The 20,923-nt window shown below is 39.2% G+C and overlaps 1 protein-coding gene across 6 annotated transcripts; it reads right to left on the reverse strand.

Moving 5' to 3' along the window:
* Positions 1-202: 202 nt before the first annotated feature.
* On the reverse strand, positions 203-20,297 carry LOC120105697 (protein TPR1-like). Of its 6 annotated transcripts, none has more exons than XM_039118377.1 (25): positions 19,902-20,295; positions 19,616-19,795; positions 19,393-19,506; positions 16,747-16,905; positions 16,344-16,518; positions 16,123-16,252; positions 14,537-14,655; positions 14,262-14,397; positions 14,054-14,163; positions 8,592-8,661; positions 8,445-8,518; positions 8,277-8,372; positions 8,100-8,192; positions 6,722-6,849; positions 6,363-6,597; positions 5,957-6,124; positions 5,789-5,884; positions 4,500-4,652; positions 4,294-4,404; positions 4,028-4,207; positions 3,808-3,936; positions 3,629-3,724; positions 1,467-1,649; positions 1,219-1,394; positions 203-668 (listed from the first exon to the last, which is right to left on the reverse strand). In XM_039118377.1, the coding sequence occupies exons 1-25, from the start codon at positions 19,979-19,981 to the stop codon at positions 452-454; spliced, it is 3,408 nt and encodes a 1,135-aa protein (XP_038974305.1). In that variant the 5' UTR covers positions 19,982-20,295; the 3' UTR covers positions 203-451. The 6 variants fall into 6 exon arrangements, with proteins under 6 accessions (XP_038974305.1, XP_038974303.1, XP_038974307.1 ...); XM_039118375.1 differs by having other exon boundaries at positions 14,537-14,658; XM_039118379.1 differs by having other exon boundaries at positions 208-668; positions 1,216-1,394; positions 14,579-14,655; positions 19,902-20,297.
* Between the last annotated feature and the right edge of the window lie 626 nt (positions 20,298-20,923).

A 20,923-nucleotide genomic window follows, 5' to 3' on the forward strand; every position in this document is an offset into this window, starting at 1 on the left:
TCATTAGCACACTTTCTGAATTTGGCTTCTCCACAACATTGATGAGAATGAAATTTGGAAATTGGAACTTTTTGATGGCATATATATGTGGTTCGTCACTAGCATAGTCATTTTAGCTAGATCAGGAAGAACCTGATACCTCGAGTGATCTCCGATGACTCATGAAATGGTACAAGAAAAGAAAACTGGCTGCAAAAATTTCAAGAAGCCATGATCTCGAAAAGATATATTTCGACAAGGATGTAAATATCCGATCAGAATTCACCACTTATAACATGCACAAGCTTACATTGTTCTTATTATTTTTTTTATGCTCACCTTTGAAGAGGCACATATAATGGTATAGAAAGTTATCTTGAGATAAATAAAGTCAAGCCTACAAATCGATACGACATAAATACAGATAGGTCAATATCAGATTAGAACATTTACAAACATGGAGCCATTATTGTCACCTTTGGAGCTGGTCTGCAGCTGGATTGCTTGTAGCTGATGATGCTGGTGTCCTACCGTTGGGTACGCCATTTTCAACAGGTACTGGTGCTCCCCACTTACCCTCGGACTCCAAGGGCTCTATCACTTTAACTGCTCCATCTGTCAACCCAACTGCCAATTGATTCGGCTCTTGCGGGTGTGCAGCAATAACAAGAGGATACACTGGCAGGTTGCTGCAGAAATAGAAAGTAAGATGCCTGGTTAATGGAAGTTGAGTTCAATTAAAAAATTGAACTGTTCTAGGAGAGGCATTAGTAGCTTGAAAATGGAGCGCCATAAAAAAAATATAGAACGTAGAACAATAACTAATAAATAACTGCTACAGGGGAGAACATGTAAGTGTAATAGTTACTTGTAAAATCCCCTTTTCTTAAAGACATGAGAACATTGACAATTTTGAAAATGAAAGGAAAACAATTAATTCTTAAAATAGTAACAAATGCCATGGAATTGGGTTCGAAGATAAAGCCACATAATTATTTTACATAGCATTCACAAGGAATGAAGAAATTGATGAAATGATGGAAGACTTAACAAAGAATGTAGTCGAATTGAGAACAAGAAAACGGTTTTGGCCAATGTCGCAAGGAAGCAAAATGTGACAATATGAGTGGCACTGCCGAACTTTAAAATGCAACCTAATATTATACTAGATAAAGTTTTAAAAGATCATAGGTGTTCCTGCAGAAAGGTTGAATAAAACTTGACAGAAAACACGACTACCTGTTTGCAGTTGCCGGAGACATGTATGCCGATGGGGCAATTCGACATCTTAATCTCAAGTTATCAGCATCAAAAACACCGATGTTACCATCGCAAAAAGTAGCAAAGACCAGCTGGCTGTTGCATGCATAGGATGCATATGATATTGGGGCAGAAAGACTTTCCTGGGGAACCCACTGAAATGGAGATATATTTCATGAGATTCAGAACTCATCATGGAGCCATCGGTCTCAAAGACAATATGTTACCTGATGAACACGCTCAATTTTGGATGCATCATATATTGCTAGATGTGTTTCATGGACTACCAATAGTCGACTCTGGTCAGAATTGAACTGGACACGTGTATCACCAGCGGGTGCCTTCCCAGCAGGAAGTTGGATGGCCACAGATTTCTTTTTCTCCCATGTCTCAGTGTTCCACACAAAAAGCTGCATAGGTAAATTGTATTTGCAATGGCAAAACCAAAACATCCAAATGCAAAGTCAGTTTCATTGACTATCCCAAACAGCTACTTTAACTCAAACAAAAACCAAGAGAAAAAAAGAAAGAAAGAAGAAAAGATTAAATTGCTCAAACAGTTATAAAATGAAGGAAATGAAAATTGTACTCAAAACCAAAATTGATTCCAACAAAGTAAAAGAGAGTATCAAAATGCCAGAGCAAGCATCTTGCTGCTACCAGGCTAGGTCATAATGTAGTCTGCTGGGAATGATGGAAAGGCAGTGGTAGCAGCTAAATGGAGACATGGTTGAAGGGTTCAAGCCATCATTAAAGCATGCATGAGATGCACGTAATAAATGCTTGAAATCCCTAAGCAAGCACAGAGTCCTGAGTCTAGCACCAGAGATATGGACATAATGATAGAACAAATTAGCAATAAACATAACTGTGGCACAAAGGAAATTGAAATCAAAAGGTTGAAACTCTGCTACCAAGATTACTTAACCCCGAAGTGACCTGTCTCAACTTTAAAAAAGACTGGCGATCTAGCATAAAAATAAGAAGAAAATAACAATATGGAACTGCAATTAATTAATCATCTTATAAAAGCCAATTAAAGGATATGACTGAAATATAATAATCATTTGATAAGATAGGGCTAACCAACCATAAAGGGTAATGCATCTGGAATTAAGACTAGTAAGTCGTATGGATGATAAAGCAAACAGAAATGTAATAAATTATTTAGATATCTAAAACTCATACATTGGATAAATAATTAAGAGTGCACAAAGGCAATCAGAACTAGAGGAGCAAGTGTTAGAGCAAGTAAGACGGATGTTTTATACCACCAGGTGGCAGCAATAGTCCAATCTGCATGCTTATAACCATAATCATAACCATTAAGCCTTGTCCAACTATTTGGGGTCAGATTTGAATCTTAACATGTCATGCTTTCCTATTTGGTGCTACCTCTGACTTTATCTTAAGCTTTTCCTTGTCCTTACAGCTACCATCTATGTTACTTGATGTACTTACTCTTCCTGTGTCCTTCAACAAAGATATGAAGACCCCTCCTTACCAGAGCCAAAATTTCCTACATCCATTCTATACATTTGTAATCAACTAAATGTCTTACTGAAAACGCCTATATATTAACATAGGAGGCTATGGTGAAAATACATGCAATATACTTTACACATATTAATATGTCTTAGGATCCCACAAAATAAGAATATGGTGAGATATGGGATGATGTTGGAGCAAGAAAACATCACAGTTCAGTCTCTCAAAAGATAAAGAAATCTGGAAAGCTTTAAAAGCCAGTATTAAGATTAGAAATACTGAAGCACACCAGTGTACAACATATTATAATGTAAATGCTATTAAATCATGAACCCATAGCCAAGTGTTATGCAAGAGGGCATAATTAGCACTTTAAAGCCCTTTACCACAATAGCAGGAGAAGCAAGAATACCATAGAAAGACAGTGCAAATGAAAATTAAGTTTCATTTGCTCCCCACCACTCAGCTTTTCCCTTGTCCCCAGACCTCATTTTAATAGACCATATAAAGGATCACTTCCTGTAGTGATCCATCCTTACTAGACACAACCTCGGTGTAGGATGTACATCCTTAAATGCAGGCTAGATGTGTAGCCCCCCCAAAACAAAAAAAGAAAACGAAAAAAAGGAAATTTCACAAAGTTAGATTCTCTCACTGCTAAATCCACAGCATAGTCTAGTTCATGAATTTATAAACAAGAGGTTTTATCGTTCCTTCATACCACAATTTAAGTTAAGATATTGTTGCATGAATATATACATAGTACGTACACATCTGTCTGTGCATGTCTGTGTTTTTGATGCATTGCTGTACATAGAACATGAAATTTGTCCAGATTTTCAGAAATTTAAGGCCATGTTTCAAGATAGACAAAATGCAAGAAACCATTATTGTCACTCACCTGTGCATCAGCACCTGATGATACGAGTACATTAAGATTGTTGGAGAATGCTAAACCAGTTATGCATTTCTGATGACCTTTCAGCTTTGTTTTAACCTGACAGAAGTAGGGGGAAAAAAAATTACCAGCCGATAGTAATAGGAACAACAGCAACATTGTCACTGGTCAAAGAAAATTACCTCATCCACTCTCACATTGTATATATGGATGGTTGAATCTTCCATTCCAATTGCTATAATGTTATTGTCCTGTGGATGGAATGCTAAATACGTTGATGCTGGTGGGGGTGGCATGAATGTTGTCATTACCTGCAAGAGTATAAATACACTGCCTAGTCACAACATGCTTAGCCTTAACTATGTTTGCACATAATCCACAACATAGACGTTGCCAGTTTACCTTAAATGTCATCATGTTAAATAACGAAACCTTCCCACCGCATGCAGACATTACATATGAATCATTCTTTGAGAGTGCAATACAAGGTACTGCTTCTTCAGGGTTTGTATCTGACACATCATTAGTCATAAGAAGACCACTGCTTGGTTGCCAATGCTGTGGCACAACACTGGCCGTGGCCTATAGCCCACAATAAACTTAGTACCCTTCTTTATATAAATATTCAACATACATATAAAGAACAGAGAAAAATGCTAGCCAATTACCTTGCCACTTGGATTCTGTTCACTACGGCTCCACTTCCACAATCTCTGAACAGCGTTGGACCCTAATGCTAACAAGCCACCCCCAGAGTTTGTGTAAAGTAGTCTTGCAACCTATGCATGAGAAAGTGAGATTGTTAAACCAATAGAAACTCAAGATTTAAAATTCTGTGAGCATTAGATATAAATCAACATTGATTAGCTAGCACCTTGCTGGCAGAATCTGTGCTCTCTGGCATGGTAACAACTCGACATTGTTTTGGATTCAGAATTTCAGCCAATTCCCAGGGCTTAGTCTTATCAGGCAATTCTTCCGAAATTCTTGGCTTATCTATACTCCTAGATGATGGATCACCTCCATTCTACAAAAAATCATGAAACCATAAGTAAGACATTCCATATCATTACCCTTCCCCCCTCTCCCGAAAGGGGGAGGGGGGAGCCAAGAATAGTGTCATATGTCTAATGTCCTCAGATATAATTAGGCCAATGGAAAGCATCCCCTTGATGGATTTAATAAAATTTGATTGCAATACTTATGAAACAGATATTGCACATGAATCTGCATGTTCCCATAAATGGTTGCAGTAGCATAGGCCAGCGTTTTCCCTACCAAGGAGGCTTACTATGGAGAACACAGGGTCCTGGACATGAAGGTATTTTCCCATTCAGAGTGTTGTGCCAGGCAGAAATTGAAGGAGATGTACAGAATGCAGCTCCTTGAATTTGTTTGTGTGTTCATTTTAGAGAATTTTTATATATGTACATACATGTCTATAAGGACCAGAATTATAAACAAATACATATAAAATAGGCAAAACCTTAGATGTAATCTAAAAGCCTTTTATATGAGAGATCCACATCATACCAATGTTGCATCTTGCATGTGATGTGTATTATTTAAAGCTGGGTGTCATCAACAAGGGAAAGGATCCAGTCCAACATGTAGAGACTTAAGTGACAAAAAACACACCACTAGGATCCCAAACAAACTAAGCTTAGGGTTGTTTGGCATTGGCTTTGCTATGTAAAGAATGTTTTTCAGCTGAACTAGGGTTTCAAATGAACCTAAGCCTATATGTTCAAGCTCTGGTTTAACAAGCCTGAGCATATATGTATTTTTGCAAATCAGAATGTACTTAGAACCAGCTTGTATAAAACTGTGCCCCAAAGTGCAGCTTGAGTTTCACACACTGTTTGAATGAATGAGCTTGACAGGCTGATTAATAAGCGAGCCTAAGATGTTCATACGCAGCTAACTGTACGAACTGTAGCCCCACAGATCATTACAATTCAGTGCACAACGTATAATGGGCAAGGAATAGAAACATTTGAGTTAAAAAATAAAGGAAATGTAAATGAGTGCGTGAAAAGTGAAATGACAACATATGCAAATAAGAGGATCCTTTATGCTTGTCATGTGAAAGATATGCCTGGCCAAGAAAGCAAGAGGAATAATCTCAGAAGGCCTTAAATTTCACTCTCTTATTAAACATACAAGGATAGGAGATGGCCTTGCAGGAGAGTTTCTGTCTACGCGATCGACTCTGCTGATGTTCGGAGAGATGCTCGCAACCACAGGGGTGCCTGAAACCTGATTAAGAAATTTTGAAGGTCAGGAAGTCATTGTAGATCTCATATTATAAGTTTAGTTGTAAGTTGTAACCTTGATAGAAGTTGCTTCATATTGAGCTCTAAATGATTCAAAAGGTCGGCTTCCAAAAGCTCGCAGGGATTTAAGGCCATCCGCATTAGCAAGTATCTTAAAACCATTATCAGCTGTATTAACAGCAAGAAGATTTCCTTCCTTGTTGAATCTCAGACGTGGAACACTCTGAAGTAATTGATGCACCAATGTTAAAAGGATTGATTAAAACAAAATTCAACTCTACTATGGAAATATATATATACATATGTATATATATATGTACATGTATATGTATATAGATATATGTATATGTTATACATATATGTATTTGTTATACATATATGTATTTGTTATACATATATGTATATGTATATATCTGTAAATATATACATATATCTGTACGTATGTGTGTATGTATACTGACCGGGAGTCCACCCTCAGCATCTGTGCTTGTAAGCATGTTAACATTGTCCACATCCCAAAATTTTATCTGGTTATCTTCACCAGCAGCCAAAAAGTGATTCTGGGAAGTATCAAACTGCACAACACCTGTTGATTTTTTCTGGAACCCAGAATATGTCCTCTTTATTGCCCCTTCACTTTCATTCCACTCAACCAGGTAAGAATCCCCATCTTTACTAGTTCCACATGAGAATAATCTATACAGTGAAGAGAAACAGATGGGAAATGTATTAATTATTGAATTAAAACAACAATCATATTTACAAGGAATGGACACATCACCAAATTTGAATACAGATCTCTAAATATTGCTTCTCTTACCTACTCCCATCAGCACTATAGAGCATTGTAGTACACCAGCGCCCAGGAGCATCATAATCAACTCTAGAGCCCATGTTATCATATAGCCATGCCTTTATTTTCCCATCTAAGGAAGTTGAGAAGATGAACTACAAAGTCAAACAGAACAGGTTGTCAGAAAGGCATGTATCCAGATTGAAAAAAGAGACCTATTGTATATGATGGCATGCCAGGAGAAAGCTTCCAAGTACACTGATAAATCTAAAGAAAGAACTCAGAAATGTTCAGTTCAGACATAATTCTAACCTAGTCATGCATCCAGAAATCAATCTTTAATTTAACCAAGGATACCTGCTGAGGTTTAACTGCTAGTCCAATATGACCTAACATATCTAATTAATTTTGATTATTCGCCGATGCAATCAAATGAATAAAAAAATGCAGAATTCACTTACCAAATAAGCAAAAGATGCATTTTAGAAAGCCAAAAAAGGGGGAAAAATAACTGCAAAAAAAGATCATCTGAACATCATACTTCCATGTCTATACTTCATATATCTCATGAAATGTAACTGGATAAGTAAGAAGATTCTCGTGATGTTTATTTGTTGTGTTATTTACAATAGATCCAGATGAGTTAAATCATCAGACTTGCTACTCTAGATGCAGCAGGACCTAGCTATTATCACAAGACCACTTCTGTGCTTGTCTTATTTCTACTATTTGTTTCAATTAAATTGAGTTCTCTTCCCTTCTCTGTTGGTATGGTTTTACTTGATTGGCAAAAAGATACTTCTATGAGCTAAATATAGAGATGTAGGAACTGAAGCAAGCTCGAGAAGCTCAAATTGGAAAGGATGAAAAAACAAATCAGAAATCAAAGGTCACCACTATGAAAGCCTTTCTTTCCAGGTAAAATTCACCATCACAATAGCCCCTCTTGAATAATTATACATGATCTGAAGTTCCTAGGATATTGTAATTTGCAGAGACAAAGTACACAGACACACACAAAGTGAGAGAGAGAGAGAGAGAGAGAGAAAGAGAGAGAGAGAGAGAGAGAGAGAGAGAGAGAGAGGGTTAGGCTTTCATGACAAACAGTTGCCAAGAGGTGTTGGAAATAGAGAAGGTTTTGCCAAAAAAAGGAAACAGCTCATAATTCAAGAGCTAGTGTTCCATAAATTTTGACAGTAATACCATATTAAACATTTAAATTTCCAGCTAAGTATTCTAGCCAATGCATATATTTCATCATCTTTATTAATTACATTAAAATTTTTTAGATGAAAAATGCAGCTTTTATGTAAAATGAAGATTAAGTGCCATCATCATTTATTCAAATCATAATTTCTAACATTCTACTTGAAAATTCAGCTAGATGTTGTTAAGAACAAGATACCTGAATGTTCTCCTTGTGGTGGGGGCATACAGAATATACAGGTGCCTCATGCCCCTCAAAGACATAAAGCCTTTGTCCATTCAGATCCCAGACCTATAATGCATAAAATCTCAATTGGAGAAGGTAAGATAAGCATTAAAACCAACAGAAACAAAGAGAGGTTCTGCCAGCTCGAACCTTTATCAGCTTATCATCTCCACAAGTCACCACACATAGTTGTTTGCTTGGATGAGAAAATGCAATGTCATTGACTCCACCAACATGCGCATCAAGCTGCTAACAAAAGGGACTGTAAATACCACTTCCATCCTATACCTAGGCAGACAACGAGAACTTGCAACTGACCTCTAAAACTTGGTGTAGATCATTAGGTGCTTGATATGCATGGAGGTGAACCAAGTGTTTTGAAAACGCAACCCCTGAAGCCACAAAATCAAGATTAAAGCAAATGATAATACTAAAATAACTTGATGCTCACCAAGGGAGACTTGCCTATCAAACTTCCATCTGGACTCCAAGCAACTCGATTAATGGATATAGAAGACTCTTTCACAATAGCATTCTGTTCAAAAATAAATGAGAAAAGACAAGGATCGAGCAAAAGATTAACATCAGCTAGCTGAACTATATCAACAGAAAAACATAAATATTCATAGAAGTTTCCACTTCATTTACTAGCACAAACTACAAAAGAAGCTCAACGATTTACTATCTCATATAAAGTTTGAATTAATCCAGCATATGGAAGTGCCTTGTGCACCCGTATGAACAGCTGAAAGAGGCATTCTTTAGATAATAAAAGCAGAAAATAGATGATAATTAATTTTATCTTGTTAACCACATGGATGGTAAGCAAGATAACAACCTTAGAGATAACATGATGCAATGTACTTCATCTGATCATTTCATTACTGGACAAAATCAGCAGGTTAACAAGTACACATAGAATGCTTGAAATTACGATAGGATTTGTTTGGTGGTCATAGTAGACCGGTCAAACTCCAGCCTAGATCATTTTAAAATCTCTAGAAACTTCATTATTGTTCTATTAAGGTTTTTTTTTTTTGGTACACCGGTTCCTCACACCAAATGTAGATGAGTACAACCAAGAAAATCAGAAAGCAAGAGTTGGCTAAGCGAGTAGGGCATGCCCGCCTGGTTTCGCCAAAAAAAGTCCTTTGAGTATTGCGCCGCGTAGGAGGCCACCCAGTCAGCAACTGTGTTGGCCTCCCAAGACACATGCGTGGCCCTGAAGGAGCCACCGTCCCGTGCCATCCTCCGTATGTCATGCAGCAAGAATTGTCCATCTAACTCAGAGAGTCGCCCGCAGATCCCCTTGATCACTGTAGCCGAGTCACCCTCCAAGTGGATGTACTCCGCACCCAGCGTGCGCCTCGCGAAGGAGAACCCCTCCCACACCGCCCGCAGCTCCGCTTCAGTGATAAAGGTGTCGAAGATCCGTCGACCGCCAGCCGCCACAAACCTGGAATGATGATCTCTAATGATAAAGCCCACACCCCCCCTCTCGCCTCGCTTATCAGCACTGCCATCAAAATTCACTTTGAGAAAGCAAGGAAGTGGGGGCTCCCAGAAAACATAGACAAATCTGGTCACTGACTCAGCTGGATGAAAGACCTAGATGTCCCTATAGGTGCCAGTTTTAATGTATGAAAACCCCATTCTTTTTATTATATTTACATTCTATTATTTTCTATATAATAGTTACTTGTTACCACCACTATTATACATGTTGTAGAGCTATTGCCCATTTAGTTGCATAATGCAATTTGTGCTCTCTCCCAAATAAGGACTGCCGAACTGGGCCAAATCGACCCGGTGTGAAACCGGATTGGCTCGCCTATTACTTTCGATTCCAGCCCTATACCGGCCAGAACCCATACAGAACCGACCAAAACTGGTCCCTTACCGACCGGAACTGGCCAGTAAGTGCCCGAACCGGTCGGTTCGGTGCAAACTTGGTGCGAACTGACCGATTCGCACCGAGTCAACCCAGTTCCAAATCGAGTTGACACTGTAGACTGCACTTGATGCTTTTAAAAGCATCAGGTTCTCAACAGCATTTTGAAAGCTATTTTGCTCTCTCGGTTGCTTCCTCTTTCCAAATACTCCAAAAATAACACCGATTCAGGCTATCAGAAGAAAGAACCAAGGCTAAATAAGGTGTGCTTTTTAAGCAGCTAGCCATTCAGATCCTCTTTCAGATGGTCTCCTCCAGTGGCTGTGAGCGCATCTGGTCCACTTTCACCCTCATCCACAGCTAGTAGAGAAACCGTTTGATACAAAAGCGCCTCAATAACCTTGTATATATTTACTACAATTTAAGGCTGAGATTGAAATGGATTCAAGAGGAAGTGAAGCTCAAGCATATAGATCCGATCCATAGTAATTCATTAATGATGAGGATGATCCTATGATCGGATGGCTTGTGGGCCAACAGCAGGAGCCGGAGTTTGATGAGCGAGAATTGCCTCTACGACTAGCCAGTTTCATAGCCAGTGAGGCTAGGGTTGATGCAGGCCAATAGGCCGAGCATAATATTCCATGCGTTCTTCCAACGGATCAGCCACAACCACAGAGGAGCCAGTCACCACATGACTCCTTGTCCGAGACATCCTCTCAGAGATCTGATCAAGAGATGCTTAGCTAAGGCCACTACACTATCCGGTTGACTCGGTCAGGAGGGTGACATACATCCTCCCAGCATAGCCAAGCAGAGAGGGGCATGAAGGGTAAGAAAGTAGCTGTCCAGCACACCCAAAAAAAAAGGCACCTGCAGCCCCAATGAAGAGTATTGAGGAGGAGTCAGTACACTCAGATTTAGAGATCAGAAGTAGCAGCGATGACAGTTCTGGTGGTCATGGATCTGTCGACCAAAGAGAGAGTAGAGGATAGAATACCACTATTTATGAGACAATCGTAGGGTGGTCTTCGATTTACCGGTGAATCTCAATTTATGCATACTATACAGAATTGGGACCACGGTGCATGATCTGGTAGAGCTCGCGCGGAAACGATTGTATATAGAAGACGGACTCCTCGAGGTCATTCAGAAAATTACGATGCAACTGCAGATGACCTCGCACGTGGAGTAGGATCCATAAACGTATCTAGTTTCGAATCGTATACTGGATCCTATTATCCGCAACCACAGGCAGCCTATAACTTATACGAATACGGATATAGATATGGTGCGTCTGAGGCATTTTTCAGTAGCGACTATCCTACGCAGCCCGAAGCATCTTATGAGTCGGATTTTGCTGCCAGCATATTCAGATGGGCCCTTCTATAGTCGTATTATCAGCCAGAGGACACCTCTCAGAGCTATAGTTTTAGCGAAAGATCTGAAAATGTTTATAACCTGGCGCGCATTTCTTATGAGATAAACATACAAGACTACAACGTCGCTTAGTTAGAAGGGTGGGCTGATGTATCTCCTGACTATGCTGATGATTTAGATATCTATGAGAGGCATCGCCACTCGATCCGATTTTAGATATCGATATATATATTGAATTTTAAATGTATGTAATTGATTGTATTATTTTTTAATTTTTACATCACTACTTGATTTGAGGATATTTTATGTTGTTCATTTTATGATGTATATCATTTTAAAGTAATAAGATGCATCATCTAGGTTAAACCGAAATTATAGAAACATCAAAAAACATCAAAAAACATCAGAAATTTTTCAAAAAAAAAATCAAATTAGGCTTAAATTCATTGAAAAATTCAAAAAGAGCAAGTACCAATTAAATATTCTTGAAAACTCCCAAAAAAATGGGTGTGCCGGTCCGTGAACTAGCACACCCTACCCGTTCCGGTTTGATACGGCATCGCCGACTGGTACGAGTCTTGATACTAGTTCGGCGGACCTTGCTCCCACTCTTACTCTACAAAGAACATGGCATTAGAGCATTATCACAATAGATCTTTCATGCTGATCCATTTGATTAAAGTGTTACATCATTCCTATGCATATATACCTCCACCAGAGGATCTCTAGAAATTGCAATTTAAACAGCACCAACACAAAGTTGTTTGGCTTATGGCCACCATGACTGAGCATTCTTTAAAAGCTTGCATGGTTTGAAGATTGCTCTATGACTTTTTTGAGCTTGTTATATGGGATATTTAACTATCATGGATTTTTGACCACCTATAATTGAGCTACCATGTGCTAATCTCATTCCCTTTGACCTAGGAAGCCTCCTCCCCAAATTACCTATGTCAAGTTTGCGCAAATAAATAAATAAACCTTCACCAGAAGTTTATGCTGCTAACAACTATTGTTGCTTCTAAATTGTCTTCCAGTACTGTCACTTCCACTGTTGTTAACAATTTCTTGGACATTATAATCAATTGGCTTGTTAATGAACGGCTCTGCTGCATAACCATGACACCTGAATCAATCTATGCTGTAATACATGCCTCTACCACAGATATTGCCTCATTCTCTACTTAGAGAATGCCAAATTTTGTTTCTTGGCGCTCTGGCCATACTTAGAATCTTGATCCAAGTACATCTCTTCACATGACATACAATATGTACTTATCAGCTCATCCTTTACTACTGTCAAGGTTACTAGAAAATGCCACTACAGAGGTATCCTTCTTTCTATTCATACCATAATATTCTATAGACCCCACTCCAAAAAAAGAACCTCTCACTTTCTTCATGTGCTTAAGCTTGCCACTAATACTTTGGTTATTAATCATTCATCAATTTATGAATTACACTTTCCCCGCATTCCCTGCGTGGGGACGCATTTCCCCGCGCGCGGGCGCACTGCCCCGCGAGCCCGCGTACCGGTGCGAATCGGTCCGGTTCGCACCACTACAATACAGTACCGAACTTGTACCGGTGCAAACTGGTCCAGTTCGCACCGGTATGCCTCTTTTCCGCTCGGTTCCGGCCGAAACCGTTTTCCACCGCTGTACCGGACCGGTCCAGTACGGGTTGAACCGCCCGATATGGGCCGATTCAGCATACCATGGGTACTGCTAGAGAGTCATTAAAGTGAGCTTTAAAACCCTAAAGGCATTGTCCTATTTGAAAAGGTTACCAACAGATAGAAAGCAAGACGCAAATTGTCTATATGAGGCGATATGCTGAAAAACTGACACTAAGGGGTGCTCAACAATGCTAATAGTGGCATAGCTATTTAATGTAATGGCATGATGGCCCATTTGACAGTTCAATATCCCAGATACAATCTTTGAAAATTTGCAACAGTCTCAAGAAAATGGCATTTGGACTTCAATACTTTAAAACTCGAGGAAGAAACATTGCAGCTACGAAAATTTTCATTAGGAATGCGATTCAATTTATGAAATTAAAGATTCACACACCAATGAGCATGTCACTGCACAAAGGGATTGCATGCAATACAAACCTTACAGATAATCGAGGCACAAGCTCATAGAAAGAATAAATAATAAAACAATGGAGCACAAATTTAAAAACATACACGGTGGACTTGTATGCTGACTACCATAATAGAAGCAAATATTTATAGTTGAGCAGTGTTTGATGCATGCATATGCCTGCTGGATACTATTACCATGGCACTAGCATTTTTAAGAACAGTGGAGAGGGCGAGGGGGCTGACTAGCATTAGCGAATCAAAGTGTGTTGCCTACAGGAACTTGAGAGATTAAGATATTCTTATTGTAAAACATTGTGAGATATGAAACATTACAACTCATATCAATTGCTGAAGTTTTTAAATTTATACAACAATTAACATCACATTCTAAAGTGAAGTTCTCGCCATTAATCAAGAAGTGAAAAACCATAGAGCAAAAATGAAATGCAATTCACGAGGGCTTCTTAATTTTTTTTTTAAAAAAAAGTAGTACTATTTTTTTTTTAAAAAAAAGAGTAGTACTATTTTTTTATCCACAGTTCTTTGCAGAAGTATGATGAGGACCTGAAACTGCGGTGGAAAAGCTGCCAAATCACATATTTTGAATGGCTTTGACACCAATCTCTCTCGTAAACCAACTTCCCAAAGTGTAACCTCGCCATTTCCAGAACCCACTGTGTCAATATTACAAGAAAGAGCTAATTTACATGTGATATAAAAGTTATTTATTCATAGTAACTCAAGCAATCTCAAATCAGAAAGATCACCGTACCAAGAAGTAGAGTATGATGGGTAGGATGGAAGTCCATGCTAGTCACGTTGGATCCTTGTGTCAATGTACAAACTACGATTCTTGGCAGGTCATCCAGTGACCATGGAACTTGTGGATGAGGTACAGGATATGTAACCTGCATTGAAAAGAAGATATGAGTATTATGCATGCAAGAAATAAAGCTTTAGCGGATGACAAATTATGCTAACACAAAATGCCTAGGATGACAAGTTATGGTAACACAATATGACTAAATTTGGATGTATTAATATTACCTCATCCATAGGATGCGCACCAGGCCTCAAACGTTTCATTACCTGTTCAGATTCAGCATTCTGATAGTCTGTCATACTGAGTGCATTTGGAGGAGTTCGTGGGCGTTTCAAAATGGAAACTGCTGAAGAAAAGAGATCGCGGTATTATGATTTCTGAGTAATATTGTTATACATGGTAACAACCTACAGCTGCTGGGAGACAAACAACATATGAAAGGAAGACAAACACATTGGTATTTTCCAGATATATTGCCTAATATCAGGATCCTACTATAAAAGTTTTATAGTTTGAAAATTCATGTTTTGCATCTTTAGTACTTACAAGTTCAATAGATATTTGAAGTTAAGTGATCAAGTTAAACGGAAGCAAGTTCTAAATAACTTACAACTTTGGATTTCTCAAAAGTAGGAAGCTCTTAGACACAATGTTTGAGGTACTAGGGTGCAACCAACCGCCTACTGGCATGGTGCATATTGCAGTACACCCTTGTCTCAACTCATGATTCATCAGTACACCTTTTTAAGCACATAGTGCATACCTTGGTACGCCTCATTATGGGGCATACCATAATGCATTACAGTTGGTTCTTTGAATCTTGCTTTTTTTATCAATCATGACTATCCTTATTGTAGTAATTATAGACTTGAAGAAACTATTAATTAGGTTCAAGGAATGTCACCATCCTTTTTCACTCCTAGTTCATTGACTTCCAACTAAAGGCGGATTTTGATGCTGTATGCCATATTTAGGTCAACATCTTGGCATGAAAGGTGAGATTTGACCAACTCTCAGGTGCATTCTATCTAAATACATAGATATGAATGCAGAGTCAACCTGATCCCTATGCTACAATCACTCATTTTCTGAAAGCTGTTAATAATGCAGTATGGAACATTTATGTGAAGGCAATCCCCAGGAAATTCCTATCAATTTCTGATGGATAACAATCCATTTTCTTGCTTTTGCTCTTTCTCTAAATCCATTGCGAGGGTCCAGGCATAAGACTGAAGTTTACATGTGCCACAAAAACATGCAGAACCTTGATCCCTAATCAGACCACTAAGGATAATCAAATCGATAGATGCAATTCCCAAGAGATTTAGAGGTTGTCTCGTGCGAATTCACATAGTATACGTGGCCAAAACAAAAAATCAAGTTGGAGGAGGATACAAACTAGCAGCTAGCACAATATGCCAGCAGATCATTAAAAACAATATTTTAAGTCCATAATAAGGCTCTCTTTTTAGGTTTTCATCGCCCAGCAGGAAGAAAATGATTTCCGACTATTTTACAAATGATCGAGCTATAATTTGAAAACATTACAGCTGGTGCAAGAGCTTTATAGAATTGTTTACACTGCACTATTTTTCGACATGCTAAACATAAAACACCAAAGCATTATTGACTATTAGAATAGTTTCACAAACCTCATGAATATTGGAATTACATTTTATGGACATCAGAACATAATCAAATGCCATAGAAGATAAAGTAGTAAGCACTTTTCTGTATGTGACACTATAGTCAAGAATCACCACCCAATATAGCACAATAATGAAGAATGAAAAAACAACAAAATTCAAACCTTGGTTTGGTGGAACAGGTATTGATGATGCTGTTACAACAGCAGACTGAACAGATGATGAAGCAGCCGCATTAGCCATCCAACCAGCTAAAGCATTTGCATTTGCAGCTGCCGCAGGAGGTGGGAAAGGCTGCATGAATGAGAACATGAAAATAAAATCAATCTAAGCATTTTGTGACTTTACTCCTTTGTACCAATTGCAGTGTTAAAAAGCAACATACCGCATGAGCCCCAAGTGGTGTATATGTGGCAGCAGCTTTTGGAACAGCTGCAAGTGGAACAGAGACTGGTGAAGCACGAGCTCCATTTGGAGGAGCACAAGTATGATCAGTGAACAAGGTCTTGATGTCAGGATTGGGTCTTGGATTCTTGCAGAGCTGATGTTGCCAGTTCAAACTGCCAATATAACCAGTTAGCATATTTCAGCAATCAATTCAAGTATCTAAGTCCTATTAACATTGGTTAGTAACAAGAAGAAAGACGAATCTAGCAGGTATCTTATGCATTACATGCACATCAAAATGTGCAGTTCTTTTGAGAAAAGAATGCATATATTCTGTTAAAAGTAAGAAGATTAAGAGCACTATGAGAGGTGTTTTCTTCTTTGTCCAACACTTCCCCTACCTTTGGTTAATTAGAGTTCGCAAACGCGAGGCTTTGAGAGTGGGGAAAAGTAGCTTCTCTCGAAAGAGAGGATTTGCTTCAATCAGTTTTTTGAGCTCAATCAGCATGATGCTTCTTGCGGATTTGGTGTCACCATATTTAGACAATTGTTCGTTTTCCCTGCAGTCATAATTGATTGTCAAATGAATTTATTGGTAAAACACATAATATATAGAAAAGATTTAAGGTGCAATTTAAACATTTATAAATGACAAAAAAGAGGCTATAATATGGAAAATGAATTCATAATGAAAAGAATTCTGTACAAAAATGTATGAAGGATCCAAAACAAAGACATCTCACAGATTTGTAATAAGGACTCCAAATAGCCAGACCCAATTCAGCAAGAAGAACAGCAACCACATTCACTTGCATACAAACAATACAACATGACATTCTTGCAATAGATTATGCATGTAATTTAAAATGACGCTCTTACTTTATATTCTTTCTGAAGCAGCTGCTAACATTGTAGGCCATTATTAAAGAGTTTATATATTCAACTATTTTGATCTCTTTAACAACAAAAACCAACAACAGGAAGAGTCCAGCTAAAGTTTAAGGCTCCAAGCTCTAGAACTATAGGTCAATCAGTAGTTATCCATCCATCCCTCTAAAACATATTACCAATATACCCCATAAGAAAAATGACTAAAGCACCCCTACAGAGCAAGGAAGTGCAGTCAAGGCTTTAAATGACCCAAAACAGCTTGAAGAACCATCAGGTTAGGCCTATGCAAGGTCTGTAGTATCGGAACCGGCACTCATGCCGGTAGGCCGGCGGTATGGTACGATACGGTACCGTGCCATCCTATCCCAGCGCATTACCGAAAAAGAAAAACTAAAGGAGGAGAGGGAGGGGGAGAGACAGATGCTAGGAGAGGGAGAGAGGGGGCTCAGAAGCCCTCCTCTCCTCCTCCGGCCATCCGCAAGCCCCGCTGGGCGGAGCCTGTTTTGAATGAAACAAAGGCTCGAAGGAGAAGAGAGAGAGGGGGGGCGAGAGAGAGATCATGAGAGAGGGAGAGAGGGAGGGCGAGAGAGAGATGCCAAGAGAGGGAGAGAGAGAGGGGGCTCGGAAACCCTCCTCTCCTCCTCCGATCGTCTGTAGGCTCCGTTGGGCGGAGAGAGAGAGGGGGCTCGGAAACCCTCCTCTCCTCCTCCGATCGTCTGTAGGCTCCGTTGGGCGGAGCCTTGTTTCGCATGAAACAAGGGCTCGACCTATTTTTTTAACTTTTTTGCTTCTTTAAGTGAAATTAGCATATCTAACCCACTCTGTCTCCCTCTTCCGACATCTCTCTTACCCCCCCACCTCTCCCTCTCTTTATCCCTCCCTCCCTCTCTGTCTCTCTCTCTCTCTCTCTCTTTTCCTCTCTTTCCTTCTCCCTCTTCCCCTCTGTCGCCAGTTTCTCGTTTTGCTTGCCATAATCATCCCAGCTTGCCGCCTATGGCTCGGCACGCCCCAAACCAGACGGATCAAGTTAAGTTAGGTTTCCCGAAATGCCCATGTATATTAGATTTGAACTGCAAGCTTATTGTGCATGAAATATAAAATACGATGCCTACATACCTTTCTGGCATTAAATTAGATTCAAGTTGTCCAAGTGCAAGTGTAGAACTCGACAATACTTTCAAGTTTGGGCGAGACCAATCAGGACTTTCCTAGCTAATTCAAGATAGGCTCAAGTTAAGGGTGCACTGAAGTAGGATCATCACATTGACTCCTATCAGCCAAGCATGCATCAAGTGTCACATGCTAGCATTTAACATTCTCTACACACTAAAAAGGTTTCATAGCAAAGAATGGAAATTAAAATGAAACAAGAACATGAAACATGTGGTTTTTATGTGTTTTGGATATATGAATCTATGGACACATATACACTGAAATATTAATTAGATACTCCCATACTTTTGAGTGAATAGTATTTAATTTCACATAAGAAACCAACTAATTTTTTAACTAAAAGAAATAGATGGTAGCAGACAACGGCCCTTGGTCCAATGATGAGACTGCTCTACTGTGACCTGAGTGTCCCAAGTTCGAAACATAGAAACAGCTTCGACCTCTCCTTTCCATGCAAGAGTAAGGCTGCGTATGTTTAACACACCCCAGACACTGCAATCCGGGAGCCTTGCACCTGGACGCCCTTTTTCTTAAAAAATGGATAGTAGTATTATTTGATTAAAACATGAAGGATCTTAACATATGTTAGCTTGGTTGTACTCTTTCTAGGCCTTATTTCATCAGAAACAATTAATGTTATATTTCAAACCATTGTCCAGCCTTCAGAATGAATAAAAACAGTCTTGCTTCCAATAAAAATCCACCTTCAAGAGAGATTTCCAGGTAAAAATGGTAATTCATCATAAAACCAAAGAAGATTCCTATTTAGCTGGGCATTCATGGGCATACAAAACTATTTAGGGCCTAAATCAAATGCAACTATTTCTTTCTCATTCATTTGATTCTTTAAATGTTCTTTGATACTTCATTATATGCTAATTCTGTTATCCAAAGACATCCCGTACATAGTATTAATGCCAATGCTCAATAAATATTTGAAAATAATAGATAACAAAACGATGCAGGGATAAAACCAAATTCACCTAAAATTGTCGAGTGTGAGAAGCTGTGTAATTTCTTTATACAGCTCTTCATTGAACGTCGAGAAGACCCTAAGATCCTTCACCAGTATCTCAACTGCCTTTTCCCTATCATGCCTGAGCAAGGAACAAGTATTTTTTTCCAAAAAAACGACCTTTTTGACATTAAAAAAAAAAAACATAAAGTCTAACGACGAGACAGAGGAATCAGGAATCAAGACAAAACCTGTCTAGAGCCTCCAGATATTTCTGTTTCCTGATCTCGAAAAAAATCTTCATAGAGTATCTATTATCATCCACCTTGGTGAAACCGGAGAGATACGTCTCCACCTCGTCCCACTCTCCAGCAAGCGCCTTCTCCTCGAAGTACTTCATATTAAAGAAGAAACCCGACTCCTGCTCGAGCCTGCCATCAGAACGTATCGAAATTCAAAACCACACCAATCAAAACCTCGAAACCAAAAAAGAAGAAAAAAACACAAATGTTTTCCAAAGAAAACCAAAAAACTCACTTGTGGACGGATTCCTTGAACTTCTCCTCATCCAGGAACTGGAGTATGAGGAACACCAGCTCCCGGCTCAACGACGACATTTCGCCTCGGATTCAGCCGGGAAACAGACAGGGACCGCGTGAAATCGATATCTTGGGGGAAAGATAAGGGGAAAAGATCGAATTGGAGCAGGGGAAGGGAGGGAGAGCTGGAAGAGGACGGATTTGGAGTGGGAATTTGGGGATTTTAGGAGGGAAATTTCAGGATTCGGGGGGGTCGATGTGGGCTAGGGTTTGAAATCCCATCTCACGGAAGCGAGAGAGAGAGCAAGGGACGGAAGCTACGCGCGCGAGAGAGAGAGAGAAACGGGGGGAAAGGAAAAGCTGCTGAGAACAGGCTTAGACTTCGTCTCGCTTTCTTCGATGCGTTTTGCAGTCCTCTCCACGCCCTTTTCACTGACTTATCGGTAATAAGCCACTCAAGTTATTAGATAGGACCACTTGATTATATGATAAGTAGTTGTGGGGTGCGGTGTCCGTTTTCGCGGATTCGAAGCGATCGTCTCAAATCGGGTGGATATTCTTAATAACGTCCGCCCCACCTGCGCTGTCGGGAGATGACTTTCTCTGCAGGATTGCGAGTCGGAGCACGATAATTTCGTGATACTTTCGTTGAAGTGCGTGGCCGACGGCTAGGTTGGTTTAGGTAGCTCTTGGATCAGCTGTTTAGGTTAGAACAGAAAACTCAATTTTTTTGGATTTTTTAAAAACTACCCACTGCAGATCTACCCAATGGATAGGGGCCCACCAGACTCCCGGAGATGTAAATCCAACTTAAAATCAAAGCCCTCTTGTTGAAGATTTTCTGATAGAAATTCTTTGATGGTTTACTTTGAGATAAGGCTAACAAATATTTACCATATCATTTATCATGTGGAATGTATGAGCATTTCTAAGAAATATGAGGTCATATATTTTCTTTGCTACCGAACTAGAAATCTTGATTTTTACTTTTTTTTCTTTTAGAAAATGCTAAATATCATC

The sequence above is a fragment of the Phoenix dactylifera genome, unplaced genomic scaffold (assembly GCF_009389715.1).
Source record: "Phoenix dactylifera cultivar Barhee BC4 unplaced genomic scaffold, palm_55x_up_171113_PBpolish2nd_filt_p 000343F, whole genome shotgun sequence".
NCBI lineage: Eukaryota > Viridiplantae > Streptophyta > Magnoliopsida > Arecales > Arecaceae > Phoenix > Phoenix dactylifera.

Coding starts and splice junctions, on each gene's coding strand:
- LOC120105697 (XM_039118374.1), bottom strand. CDS start 19,981: ATGTCGTCGTTGAGCCGGGAGCTGGTGTTCCTCATACTCCAGTTCCTG. Junction 14,164..14,261: donor CCATCATACTCTACTTCTTG/GTACGGTGATCT, acceptor ATATTGACACAG/TGGGTTCTGGAAATGGCGAG. Junction 1,395..1,466: donor AAATTGAGCGTGTTCATCAG/GTAACATATTGT, acceptor TCTCCATTTCAG/TGGGTTCCCCAGGAAAGTCT.